Source organism: Equus przewalskii, chromosome 2, assembly GCF_037783145.1.
Source record: "Equus przewalskii isolate Varuska chromosome 2, EquPr2, whole genome shotgun sequence".
Lineage (NCBI taxonomy): Eukaryota > Metazoa > Chordata > Mammalia > Perissodactyla > Equidae > Equus > Equus przewalskii.
In genome coordinates, this window is record NC_091832.1 from 36,582,675 (window position 1) to 36,595,641 (window position 12,967).

The 12,967-nt window shown below is 58.5% G+C and overlaps 1 protein-coding gene across 9 annotated transcripts in view; it reads right to left on the reverse strand.

The window, feature by feature from the left end:
• CROCC (ciliary rootlet coiled-coil, rootletin) overlaps positions 1-12,967 on the reverse strand; it is a 52,480-nt gene that overhangs the window by 28,508 nt on the left and 11,005 nt on the right. For 5 of the 9 annotated variants that reach the window (XM_070601552.1, XM_070601545.1, XM_070601524.1 and 2 more), the window contains 9 exons: positions 11,030-11,171; positions 9,636-9,790; positions 4,696-4,881; positions 4,517-4,600; positions 4,381-4,442; positions 4,132-4,297; positions 3,477-3,583; positions 879-1,115; positions 324-420 (listed from right to left, as the gene is read on the reverse strand). In XM_070601552.1, the coding sequence (XP_070457653.1) occupies positions 324-420; positions 879-1,115; positions 3,477-3,583; positions 4,132-4,297; positions 4,381-4,442; positions 4,517-4,600; positions 4,696-4,881; positions 9,636-9,790; positions 11,030-11,171 (1,236 nt within the window). Of the gene's footprint in view, positions 1-323; positions 421-878; positions 1,116-3,476; positions 3,584-4,131; positions 4,298-4,380; positions 4,443-4,516; positions 4,601-4,695; positions 4,919-7,774; positions 7,861-9,635; positions 9,791-11,029; positions 11,172-11,980; positions 12,126-12,967 lie in introns of those variants that run through there. The other 4 variants (XM_070601555.1, XM_070601532.1, XM_070601513.1 and 1 more) reach the window with 3 other exon arrangements.

Genomic DNA, 12,967 nt, shown 5'->3' on the forward strand with positions numbered 1-12,967 from the left:
GCCTTGGGCTAGCAGGGCACAGCATGAGTTCAAGTCCTGATCCCCCAGCTTACTGGTTCTGAGACACTGCACAAGCATTTCCCCTTGGGCCTCGGTTTCCTCATCTGTATAATGGGGATCACGCTACAGGGCTGCTGAGAGGATGGAATGGGATAAAGGAGGTGACTGTGTTTACCACTAAGCCTGACACACACTAGGTGCTCAATTAACGATGGGTGAAACTGAGTCTGAGCGGGATGCTCAGGGGTGGTCTCAGAAGCCCAGCCCTCGGCCTGTGTCCATGGATCCCACCCTGCCACATCTCAGGGGCAGCTGCCTCTCACCAGGGCCTCCAGCTTCTCGGTGAGGGCCTTGTTGACCCGATCCTTCTCCAGATTCTGGTTCTGAAGGCGCTCCACTGTCAAGGCCAGCTCCTTCACCCTGGAGGTGGGGGAGCAAGAGAAGTGAGTAGGAGACTCACCCTGGCTTCTCCTCGAACCCCCCAGCTCTGTGTCCTTCATGCTTCCCCAGGCCTGAGGCAGAAACCCTAGGATTCACCTCCCTCGCTGTGTGACTTTGAGCAAGTCACTTCTCCTCCCTGGGCCTTGGACTTCTCAGCTGTAAAATGAGAATGAGGCTGCCCCCCACTTTATCTCATGGGAAAGCACTCTTCGACGTGTCCAGGTCGCAGGAACGAGGAGCCAAAGTCTGGCATCAGAGGGTGAACTGCTCATGACGTGCCCTGGGCAAGAGCCCTCTGAACCTCACTCTCCCCCTCTGCCAAACGGGGTGCCTGGGAAGAGTGGCTGGCCTCGCGCAGGGGAAGGGCCCATCGGTGCATCTCTGGGTGCCCAGCCTGCAGGGAAGCCTGCCTCGCGTGGTGTCTGCCCAGCACCCACCTGGCACTGAGGTCAGCCTTGTCCAGGCTGCTCTGCACCTGCAGCTGGGCCAGCTCCTTCTCCTGGAGCACCTTGTCCCGCAGCTGCTCCTCCAGCTGGGCCTGCAGCAGCACCTGCTTCTCCAGGGCCGCCTCGGCCCGGCTCTCGGCCAGCCGCAGGCCTGCACTCAGCCCCAGGCCTGCCTCCTGGACGGCTCGTGAGGTCCGGGCCAGCTCCCCTCCCAGCTGCAGCAGGTCCCTGGGGGAGAGAACCCGGGATGGGGATGGGATGGGGCCTGGGCTCCCAAGTGTAAATTCAAACTACAGTGGGATGCCATTTGTCACTATCAGATTGGGGAAAAAAAGTCACATAACGCCAGTGTCAGTGAGGCTGTGGGGAAACGCAGTCTGCTACACTGCTGGCGAGAGGGTAAGCAGGTGTCACCACGACGGAGGGCTGTGAGGATGAGCTCTGACAATTGTAAATGGATAGGCTCTTCAACCCACCACCGGTACCCCTCGAATTTATCCTACAGATATGCCCCAATGTAAGGTAAGTGCCCTGTGTATGAGGCGATGCGCTGCAGCATTGCTCGTGTAAGAAATACCAGCGGCAACCCACATGTTTATCAAAAGGGGGCTGCTATTAAGTAAATCATGATAGATCCATCCAGTGGAACATTCTGCAGCTGAGAAGAAGAAAGAATGGGGAAGCTCTTCAGAGCCTGATACAGGCCTCCCCCACCATAACTATTAGCTGAAGAAAGCAGCTTCTAGAACTGCAAAGATGAAATTCTACCAAGAGTACAGATAAAAAGTGGGTGTGTGTGTCTCTGTGTGATCTGCGGCATTTGCTTGTGTACGAGAACCCCGGAAGGTCACTCAGGAAACAGGTCGTCCTGTCCAGGAGGGCAGGGAGACTGCACGGCACACCCTTCTGAAATGTGACCCTTGCGGATATGTGAGTTATTCAAAACTAAAACATTAAATCTTTAAATGCTAATTTAAAAAGACAACATATTTAAAATACATCAAATAGGTTCAATCCTTTCCCGTCGGGAATGAACTGTACCGCCGGGGACTGAATAGCAGGGAGCTTCATTATAGAGGAATTCCAGTTAAGAATGAGACAATCGCGAGTTTGCACCCTCTGATGAATGTCTGGATCTGGGCATTGAGCATCAGGCGCTGCCAAGCACAAAAAGAGACACCCAGGTATAAAGGGCCTCCTGAGGGAAACGCACACAGCACTCACAAAGAAGTCTCGTCAAAAAGAAAAAAACCAAATGAGGCCGGCCCGGTGGCATAGTGGTTAAGTTCATGTGCTCTGCTTCAGTGGCCCAGGGTTCACAGGTTTGGATCCTGGGCACTGACCTACACTGCTCATCAGGCCACGCTGTAGCAGCATCCCACATACAAAACAGGAAGATTGGCATGGATGTTAGCTCAGAGCCAATCTTCCTCACCAAAAACCCAAAAACTGATCCTGGATCTGATCAAGCCTTAAATCCAACATCCAATTTACAGTAAATACAGGGGTCAAAGGCATTTTTGACACCACAGAATCCAGACTGGGAGTCTCTTAGGACAAGTGTCCCAGTGTCTCAAACAAATAAGTTAAAACAGACTTAAAAGACAAATCAACCCGTTGCACTTTGTGAACGTCTGCGGATCCAGATTCAAACAAATGGTGAAGACAAACAGTGAACAAAACCATCTGTGACATCGATGAATCAATTAGAAATTTGGACACTGGTTGAGTATTTAGTGGTTTTAACAAAAGATCATTCATTACACAAATTTTTAACGTAAAAAAAGGACACAGACTGGTCAGTCTGCCCCTGGGCTCTCCCGGCAGCCTCACCTGCTCAGCTGGCCTGCAGGGCAGGCCTTTGACGTTCCGCTTCCCAGCTGGACCTCCCTGCACCTGCCTTTCGCTCCAGCCCCGCTGGCTGCCATTTTCTCCCACCTCCGAGCCTTTGCCCCTGCTCTTCTCTCTGCCTGAGGTGCCCCAGCTCTGCCAGTTAAAATCCTGCCCAACCCTTGAGGTCAGTGCAAATTCCATCTCCTTTCTGAACCGTTTTTCTGACCTCCCCACCCCTCCCATCCTTCGGAGCCTCCGGGACATTCTCCCTGTTCCACCTTCATATCACTGACCACTCACTTCCTCAGCGTAGAATTCTGGGACTTTACATCTTTTCATCATTAGAGGTTGCAAGGTCCTTGGTAGCAGAAGCTGAATATTCTGGCGGATTAAAAGTAGGAACTGTAAATCCTGACTCGGCCACTTACTTATTGCTGTGTGACCTTGGGAAGGTCGCTCTCTCTCTCTCTGAGCCTCAGTGTCCTCATCTGTACAACGGGGATTATTACAGCTCCCAGCTCGTAGGGATGCTGTAGACATTAGATGAAGTAAACGGTACAAAGAGGCCAGCTCAGAGTAAACACCTGGCAATGCTGACTGCCACGCCTGTAGTAAGAGTTAATCATCTCTAGTCGCCTCTGCCTCTCCACAGGGCCTGGCACACAGCAGCTGTGTTGGGTTGGACTGAAGTTCAACTGAGTTGAGTTGCTGCCGCAGCATCTCCCCGAGCCGCCCCCTCCACCGGCCAGGCCTCACCTCTCAGTGGACATCTTCACCTCGCTGACCAGCTGTCGGAGTCCCACCACCTGCCTCCAGAGGAGGAGCAGGCGGCTGTGCTCGCTGCTGAAGTAGGTGTTGAAGGACTGCGGGGGACACGGCTGAGTGAGGGCCTGGGGCGAGGGCCGGCCCGCGTCCTTCCCCGGCTCTCACCACCCCGGGAGGCACCGTTGCCCGGGGAGCAGGTCTTCCCGTGGGGCAGCTCCGGGCCTGCCTAGAGGCTGTGTCGGAGCTGTCACGCTCGCGCTCCGGAGCCGCCCTCTCACACAGGGAACGGGCTTTCAGTGCCTTTCCCGGTTGCAAGAGACAACTCAAAAGGGAGAAAGTGCCAGGGACCTAGGTCTGCATCCCCGCTGCCAGCTGCAGGACCGTGGGCAGGTTCCTTAACATGAGGATGATGGCACCTCGTATACGGTTACTATGAGGAGCAGAGAAGATGCACACCTGGCACCTGGGACATGCTGACCACGGCCAGCTGTTATTACGACAAGCCTTTACTCTCCTACAGGGTTCCCCTGGCCAGAAGGGCCCTCCCTCTCCCAACATCTGAGTCCTCACCACTCTGCAAGGGCCGGTCCCCTCGAGTCAGGCTGCACCCTTGAGGCCCCGCTGGCCTCCAGCACCCCATGCCCACCTCCTCCTCGCGCCTCCATGCTGCCTCCCGCTGCTCCAGCTCCTTGCGGCTCCGAGTCCAGTCGCTGGTCACCTTGCGGATGTCTTCACTCAGAGCCTGGTTGGCCGAGCTCGCCTGGTCCAGCTGCTCTCGGAGCATAGCATTCACCTGGGCCAGGCTGGCGCTCCTGGGTGGGACAAAAGGGAGCAGTGGGCACATGGCTGGAGAGGACCGCCACGCCAGCCACGCACCCTCCGTGTGGCGCCCTACCTCTGCTGCTCCTCCTCCAGGCGGATGAGGGCACTCTCCAGGTCCTGGCTGTGCTCTGTGTCCTGCGTGGGAGAAGTGGGGGCATCAGGTTGGACCCAGGGATGAAGGGCCCGCCCTGCCCCGCCCTGGCACCCACCCTCAGCCGCTGCTGCTCCAGCTCCGTGGATCTCTCCAGAAGCTGCTGCTCCATCTCCGAGCACTTCTTCTTGTACTGGAGAATCTGCGGATGGGTGCGAGCGGATGGTTAGCCCCAGGGGTGGGGGCAGGGCAAAGTGAGCCCATGGCTGGGTAGGAGCAGGAGTGGGTGACCCTGACCTTGACCTGCAGCCGCTGCACAAGCTGGGCCTGCCTCTGCTGGCCCTCCTGGTAGGCCTGCAGCTTGCGCCGGTAGGAGGCCTGCTCCTCCTGCAGCTGCCTGCGCAGCTCCACGCTCTGCCGTGCCAGCCCCCTGGGCTCCTGTGTTTCCAGCTCCCCGGACTCCAGCCGCACAGCCTGCTCCAGCTGCAGAGAAGGGCCCCAGGTGAGAGTCCTGGGCCTCCTGGGGAGGCAGGCACAGGTCTCTGCAGGGGGCGCCAGGCTGGGCCCAGACCCACAATGCCTTGCAGGCACGTGTGGGCAAGCCCAGGATGCAAGGAACGTTTGCACAGGCTAATGTAGCCATGCATGGACACACAGACAGGGCGTGCACAGACACATGCAGGTGGACCCACAAACATGTGCATGCAAAACACAGAGATGCACCTGGGGGCAAACCTTAGCAGCCTGGGTACACCATGAGCCTCTCCTCCAAAACACTGATCCTGGCTGTGGTTGAGGATTCTTAGATCCACGCCCCTGTCTCCCCAGCCTGAGTGAGCTCAGGAAAGCCTGGCTTCTGTCCCCCACCGTATCTTAGACCCAGAACAGTGACTGTGGCATGTTTGCTGAGATCATGAATTAATAGCATGAGCACACGTGAATACATTCGAACAGAGGCATCAATACATGTGTGCACATCTGAGCTCAGAGACAATGTGTACACAGAGCACACACAGGTGGTGTGAAACATCCCCAGGGTGACACAGATGAACTTCCTGCCCCACCCCCACTCCCCACTGCACAACGCTGATTTGTAAGAGGCGCTCACAAATGTTCTAATACACAGCCCCTCTCGTTGATGCCCCTCTGTCCCAGCCCAGGTCAGGTTCCCACCCCTCCATCGCCTCTGCTGCCCATCGCTTCCTCCACCCCCAGGCAGCTTACAGCCCCTCCGTCAGCAGACCCTGCGGGCACAGGTGGGATGCTGACCCAGCCCTGGCTGCCCCCCACCAGCCGTGGGTGGAAACCCTTAACCTGCTTAGGCACCCACTGGTCCCAGGGGCCCCTCCAGCTGTTGGGGAATGGGAGAGGGAGGAGGCAGCTGAGGATGAGCAGGACTAACAGGGTAGTGACAGTGCCCAGGGAGAACCTACGGGGACAACAGCCCAGCCTCACTGGCTGTGACACTGGCCCACACTCACCACCCACCTCCCCCGCGCCTGGCCGGCTACAGCTCAGGCAGGGCATTCACATGCCCACCCCTCCTGGGTCCCAGGGAAGCCAAGAGCAAGGGCAGCTACTCTCAGCAGTGCTAATAATGCGCTCAGGCCAGGTCAGCAGCAGGTACAGGCTCCTCCAGGCCTGCTGGGACCCAGTACGCCCAGGAGACGCTCAATGAGCCGCCTAGAAAACTGAAAACAACCTCATCTCTGTCCCCCACCCCCCAGGGACAGCGCTGGGGCAGGGCAATGGTGGCCACTGGAGTACCACCCACAGGGAAGGACTGGTAGGGGCTGCTCGGGGGCATCACCTTGAGTTGGGAGAAGAGAGTCTGAGGGGATGGGGGAGGCAGTGTCGGGGGTCCACCTGTCAGGTGGCGGGCAGTGTCCACATCTGTGTGTGGTGGCAGTGGCACCAAGATGCCGTGTGTGTTGTGCACTGATGTGGCTGTACTTCACTGGGTGTGGGTGGGATTTTTTTTTTTTTTTGAGAAAGATTAGCCCTGAGCTAACATCTGCTGCCAATCCTCCTTTTTTTGAGGAAGACTGGCCTTGAGCTAACCTTTGTGCCCATCTTCCTCTACTTTTTTTCATATGTGGGACACTTACACAGTATGGCTTGCCAAGTGGTGCCATGTCCGCACCCGGGATCCGAACCGGGGAACCCCGGGCCGCCGAAACAGAATGTGCGAGTTTAACCGCTGCACCACCGGGCCAGCCCCTGGGCTGTGTTTTGTCATTTGTCTCCACATGGGACCCTACGTGCCTCTGTGTCTGGGCCTTCACGGCGACCTGGGTGAGGTGACGTCTGTGGTCACAGGCCTACATTGTGGTGCAGGCGTTGGGTATGTCTGTGAGTGTACCCATGTGTTCACGTGTCTGTACGTCTGTGTGCACGACCATGAGTGGGCGGGTTTGGGGAGTGTGTTGGGGCTCTGCATATGTCCATGGTGCGTCGGTGACCCCATACTTCGTGCACATCCACGAGATGAGACAATATGTTATGTAGTCTGAGGAATGGGTCTATCACAGTGGTGCGGCTGTGTCTGGGTGACATGCTTTGCGCCCCGTGGGACTGTGTGGCGGCTGGCTGTGGGTGTAGATTACGCGGTGCCCAGTCTGTGAATCTGTGTGCATCCCCCGGCGGGGTTGTATTTTGGTGTGTGGCATACTTTGCACAACTGTGCGAACCAGGTGCTGTCTGATCCTGTGCGTTAGCGGGGTTTGGGCAGTCACGGGGTGCTCACCTGCTTCCCCCAGTGCTCACAGCCAGACCCAGGCCCCTCCCGGCCACACCTCACCCCTTTCCACAAATGTGGCCCCTCACAAAACAGCCTTTCAGTTTTACTTGTAATTCAAAAGGGAAGGAAGCTGCCACCAAGCCAAGACGAAAGAAGTTTACTGTGTCCCCTGGCAACCGCTGCCCTAGGATCCGCATCCACTCACTCTGTCCAGGTTGCCATGGACACTGGGGGAGCCCAGGGAGGCGTGGCCACTCCCTCCTTCCCATCCCAGCTGCCTTGCCCAACACCCGCTCCTCAGGGACAGGAAGAAGAGGGCCCTCCACAGGGCCCTGAGGTCCTCCCTCCGACCTGAGAGGTGGCCACTGGGAGCCCCTGCCTCAGTTTCCCTACACGCAGTCAACAGGACACAGATCCAGACCTGGCCTCCATTCCCCATCGCAGGGACGCTGTGGGGTTTAAAGGGCCAGAACGACCTCACTGACAGCCCCCCAACCCTGCCTACATGCAACAGTTACAGCTACACGGGCAGGCCCCGCCAGCTGCGGGCACAGGGACAAGTGGCAGCACGGAGAGACAGTATAGCAGGACCTAAGAGCTCCGGACCAGGGGTCTCAGCCCAGCTCTACAACTGACCTTGGGCCTATCATGCTGCCTTCTCAGGGCCTCAGTTTCCCCATCGGCAACAAGATGATCTCCAGACTCTGATGGTCTCTGTGGACCTGTCCCCAAGGAAAGGCTTCGAGGTCACCCTCACACAATCCAGCCTCCAGGGGGGGCCTCACTTACACCATCTCAGACAGGGCACAGTCAAACCCAGCCTCCCTCGACATGCTGCTCAGGCGCCTCCCCAGACACATGAGGGCATTTTCTAGACTAAGGCAGGGCCCCCTATGCTATAGCCCCAGCACCAGCAGCTGTGTCCTAGCAGAAAAGGGACCTGCCACTTCCCACCTCTTCTTCCCTTCCCCTGCCAGCCTGGGGCAGCGCTAGCTTCATTGTCAGTCAGAAGCTGGCATTTAAGAGGCAGCCCCCTGGGGCCTGGCACTGCCCCAGGGGCCAAAAGAAGAGAGACCTATCTGGGAGGGGGCTGGCTCAGGGCCCCGTCACGACCGACCATGCGGGACTCAGGCCAACCCACCCTGGGCACCCCCTGCAAACCCTAGGAAAGCTGGCTCTGCACTGTCCCCAGTACTAGGGGCCACTGCGGGCCCCCCACCCACTCCTCTGCAAGTCCCAACAAGTCGGGGGCTTGTCCAGGCGGGCAGATACCAGGACAGGACGCACCCCACAACCACACACAGAAATGCAGATCCCTCTTCCCAACACGGGTATGCAAGCCCCTGCGTAGACAGGCCTGGCTCAGGGGCCCTCAGCCAACCCTGGCTCTGCCAGTACCACACAGGGGACCCTGGGCCAGCTTCAATCTCTGGGCTTCAGTCTCCCACTTGCACCATCAGAGGATCACGTCTGAGGTCGTGCCAGCCCAGGGCCAGCTGTCCCCTGGAACTTCCAGCCCAGTTATCTCTTCTTAGACCCAGGAAACAAAACTGTAGTGCAGGGCCCTGGGCTGGGAGTCGAGAAACAGCCTTAACAGGCTCTGTGACCCCATCACAGTGCTTTCCCTCTCTGAACCTCTGTTACCTCCTCTGTTGAATGAGCATCATAACGGTCCTGACCTTGGTGCATTAAACGTAAAGAACCCAGCGTGTGCCTGGCACATAGTAGGCACTCAATAAGTGGTACCTACGATTACGACTGTTACTACCACCCACACACCCCCATCTGCACACATACTCCCTCCCTCATGCAACTCTCCTACCAACTTTCAGCCACCATCAACTCCCCAGGGTCACCTCCCATGAGCCTGGAGGCCCAAAGGAGACAGGGCATCGACAGCAACTTGCACCTCTGGCCCTGAGACGCCCACAAGCCTGCAGCACAGGCCCCCAAGGGATGTGAATCCTGTCCAGACATGGAGGCAAGCAAGCCTGCCTTCCTCGGGTGGGCCTCCCCCGTGGGGAGTGGCAGGAGGTCTTGTGGCCACCCCAGAGGGCCTGCAGAAAGCTGCCTCTGCCTACCCCAGCCTGTCCCAGCTGCCAGCCACTGTTGGGTGGACCCCAAGGCCATGCAAATGGGAGCATAGGGAGATGCCCAGAGACTCAAGTTGGTAGGGGCCTCTAGGGGTCTTATTCTCTGTGCCCCTCACCCCAAGCAGGCCTGGGACAGACAGGATGAGATACCCCTAGTGGCAGGTACTTTATTCCATTATCTCAGGGATTCCTCCACACCATAGTACCATCCCCACTACAGAAAAGAGACTTAGAGAAGAGTGATTTACTCCAGGCCATTCACGTTGGCAGAGCCACAGCTGGAACCCCGGCTGGCCTGCGGCAGGGCCCACATCCTGCCCCGGGTGCGGGCCTGCCCCGGCTGTCTCCCCACCCTCACAGCAGGGGAGCCCCAGGCCCAGCTTTCAGCCCCGGGCAGCACCCACCCTCTCGCTGACCGCATTGTACTTGATGGCCAGCTCATCACGCTCGGCCCGGCTCTGGGCCAGCAGGTCCTCCACGCGGGACAGCTCCTGCTGCAGCAGCTGGTTCTCCTCCTGCAGCGACAGCATCGATGCCATCTCTGGGGTCGGCAGAGGGGCTGGAGAGGGACAGCGGGCACAGGATTGGCTTCTACCTGGGTTCAGGGGGCCGTTCTCCCCCTGTGGGTGCCCGGCCCATCACTGGAGCAGGAAGATGGACCAGGCCCCCAGGAGGAGCCTGGTGGGAGTGGATGCAGCACTGGATGGCATGGACAGAGCTGAAGAACAGGAAGGTGGGCAGAGACAGGCCTGGAGCTAGACGTGGAGTGGACACAACCATAGCTGAAGTGTGGCCCCAGCAGGCCCAGGGGTGAACCACCCAGGGAGGTTGAATCTAGGAGTCAGGAGACTCAGGCCTGAATTCTGGCTCCTTCCTTCTCCAATTACTGCTCTTCTGCAGGCCTCAGTTTTACCAATCTGTGAAATGGGTGGAACAGTAACCAGACCAGGAGAGCAGGGAAGCCTCATCGAAGGGAAGGGCTCCACGTAACTTCTGAGGCCCGAGCTTAGGATAGTGTAGGTCAGGTGATGGGGAGGCAGAGGAGGAGGATGAGGAAGGCCAGAGGGAGAAGTCAAAGTGTCCTCCCATCCTGTGGGCTCCCCGTCCCCCAGCCAGAGAAGTGGACACACACCACGGGCCTCCAGGCTCCTCCAGCCTGGGGTGCAGGCTCTCTAAGGCTCTCTGTCTGGGGCTCGCAGGGGCCCCAGTATCCCTGGTCCTCCCAAGGCGGTTAAGGTTGGACAAGGAGTGCGGCAGGAGCACCAGAAACGGCACCAAGAGAGCTGCAAACATGCCGGCTGCAGCTGAGTGCCTTCCCGGACGCTCAGAGCACATCCGAGGTGGTGGCTGCCATCCGCCGGGAGGAGCAGGGGCAAAGTAGCCTTCCTCCCCACTGGGAATGGACAGCACCACTCCTCGGACTCCTGCAAAGCTCTGGGCTAAGCTGAGGTGCCCTCGCCCTGTAACCTCAGGTTCAGCCAACTCACACCTTCCCTGGGAGGGAACGTGGTGTTTGGAGCTGAAGTGTTTGCAGCAGGCTGTGGGCAAGCAAGGAGGGGCACTCAGCCCTGCCTTCTAGCAGCATCGCCTGGGGAACAAGTCTGGGCAATTACACCTCTGAGCCTCCATTTCCTCATCTGTAAAACGGGTCCCTCCATTCTAGGGTTGTGCCTCCCTCACAGAGAAAATTCAAGAAATGAATGATAAATCATTAATATCATTATGACCATTGAGGGGGGCAATGTAAGAAGAGGGGGATGTGGCAATGTCCGTGGAACAGGAGAAGGACAGGTGGTACCTGGGCTCTCAGGCTGGGAGAAGTTGCGGGTGACAATCTCCCTGATGCGGGCAGGCAGGCAGGCAAGCTGACACTCCTGGGCTGGGTCCTGCACGCTCAGGCCCTTCTCCTGGCCCAGCCCCAGGACATTGCTCTCCAGTGTCTGCGGGAAAAGAAAGAGGGTCGGCAGGGTACCTGGGACCCTGGGCTCCCTGGCCTGGGTGGGAAAGGGGCAAAGTCCTGCCACCCAAGATGTGGGTGCCCAGGAGACCCTCAGGAGGTCTCCAAAATGAAAGGAAGCCTGGGAGTTAGGATCAGAAAAAGCCCCAAGGGAGGAAACTTTTTTTTGGTGAGGAAGAGTTGCCCTGAGCTAACATCTATGCCAATCTTCCTCTATTTATATGTGGGATGCCACCACAGCATGGCTTGATGAGCAGGCTGTAGGTCCACACCTGGAATCTGAACCCGTGAACCCGGCCACGGAAGGATCCAAATCCACGAACCCCAGTCTGCAGAAGCCAAACGTGTGAACTTAACCACTACGCCACTGGCAGGCCCCTGGGAGGACACTCTTTGTCCCCTGCCCTAGGAAGGAGGCCCCCTTGAGGGCCAGAGACATGAACCAAACCCCCGCCACCCACTCACAAACCCAGTGGGGGAAGCAGAGGTGGGGGCTCCAATCTAGCTCCGACCCTAGATGGGTGAGGACCCCACTGTGCCAGCACTGGTCACCCCAACCCTAAAACCTGGGAGTAGGGACCCTCCACCCGGCACAGGGCACGGGGATAAGGGAACCACAGCAGTTGAGTCCCACTCACGCCTCTACCCCCAGCCTGGCCCGAGCGGAAAGCTGGGGCCCCTGTGCACCCCATCACCACACCTCTCTCCCCCAGATGCGCTCGCCCCTCACCCACTCCTGCTAGGCCGCGATCCCCTGCCCTGGACGGGGTGGGCAGAGCCCCCAAGACCCACCTGGATAAGGGTCTCCAGCGCCGGCTGGGCCTCGGACGACCCCTCCAGCCCCAAGCTCATGGAGGGGAGGCTGTGGGCACTCCTCGCCCCCCTCCTCCAGGGCCCCGCAGACTAGGTCAGCCCCCGTGCCCCACAGCCGGACTGCTGCGCTGAGCAGCGGGCAGATTAGGCTTAAATCCCGCGGTGCAACCACGTGACCGCGGAGGTGGGCGGGTCCCCGGGAGGGGGAGGGGAATGGAAAGGAGAGGAGGGGAGGGAAGCGAGGCGGAGTGGAAGGGGAACAGAGAGAAGAGGAAGGATGACGAGGGGTAGGGGGGGAGGGGGAGGAGAAAGGCAAGGGGGTGGGGAGGGACCTGGAGGTGAGGACCTCCCCCCCCCCCACACACACACACACACTCCACTCTCCCCAGCAGCTGGGCCCTAGAGCCCTCCAAGTCCAGGGTGGGGTCAGCATCCAGGAGGCATGAAAGGCCAGAGTCCTCCAGACCATCTTTGCTGACCCAGAACGGGGCCACATGGTTTGCTGTATTTACAGGGTGCTGGGGTGACCTCCGTCATCAGGTGTAAGGCAAAGAAGTCAGCGGTGGAATCGCCCAGACCATCAAGGAACTGAATCCTCCACACCCGGGCTCCCACCTCCACCCTGCCACTGGCTGTATGCCCTCGGGAAAGCAGCTTTGCCTCTCTGAGCCTGAGTACTTGTGTAAGATGAGGATAATATTGGCACCCACTTAATGGGGTTTTCTCGGGGATTAAACAAAACATCGAGTGTGTATAAAGTTTGTGTGCTTCTGCGCTGGGCTCGGAGAGAGCATTCGCTAAGTACTAACTTCATTTATTTGAAAATCTGATGTGTGCAGTCCCTGTACCGCAGTCCCCATACCGCAGGGGCCTGGGGCTCAGAGGTCCATCCACTGCCTCGCCTCGCATTGTTCCTTTCCTGTGCCAAGGAGGCTGGATGGCACAGTGGTTAGGCCTGCAGCTCTG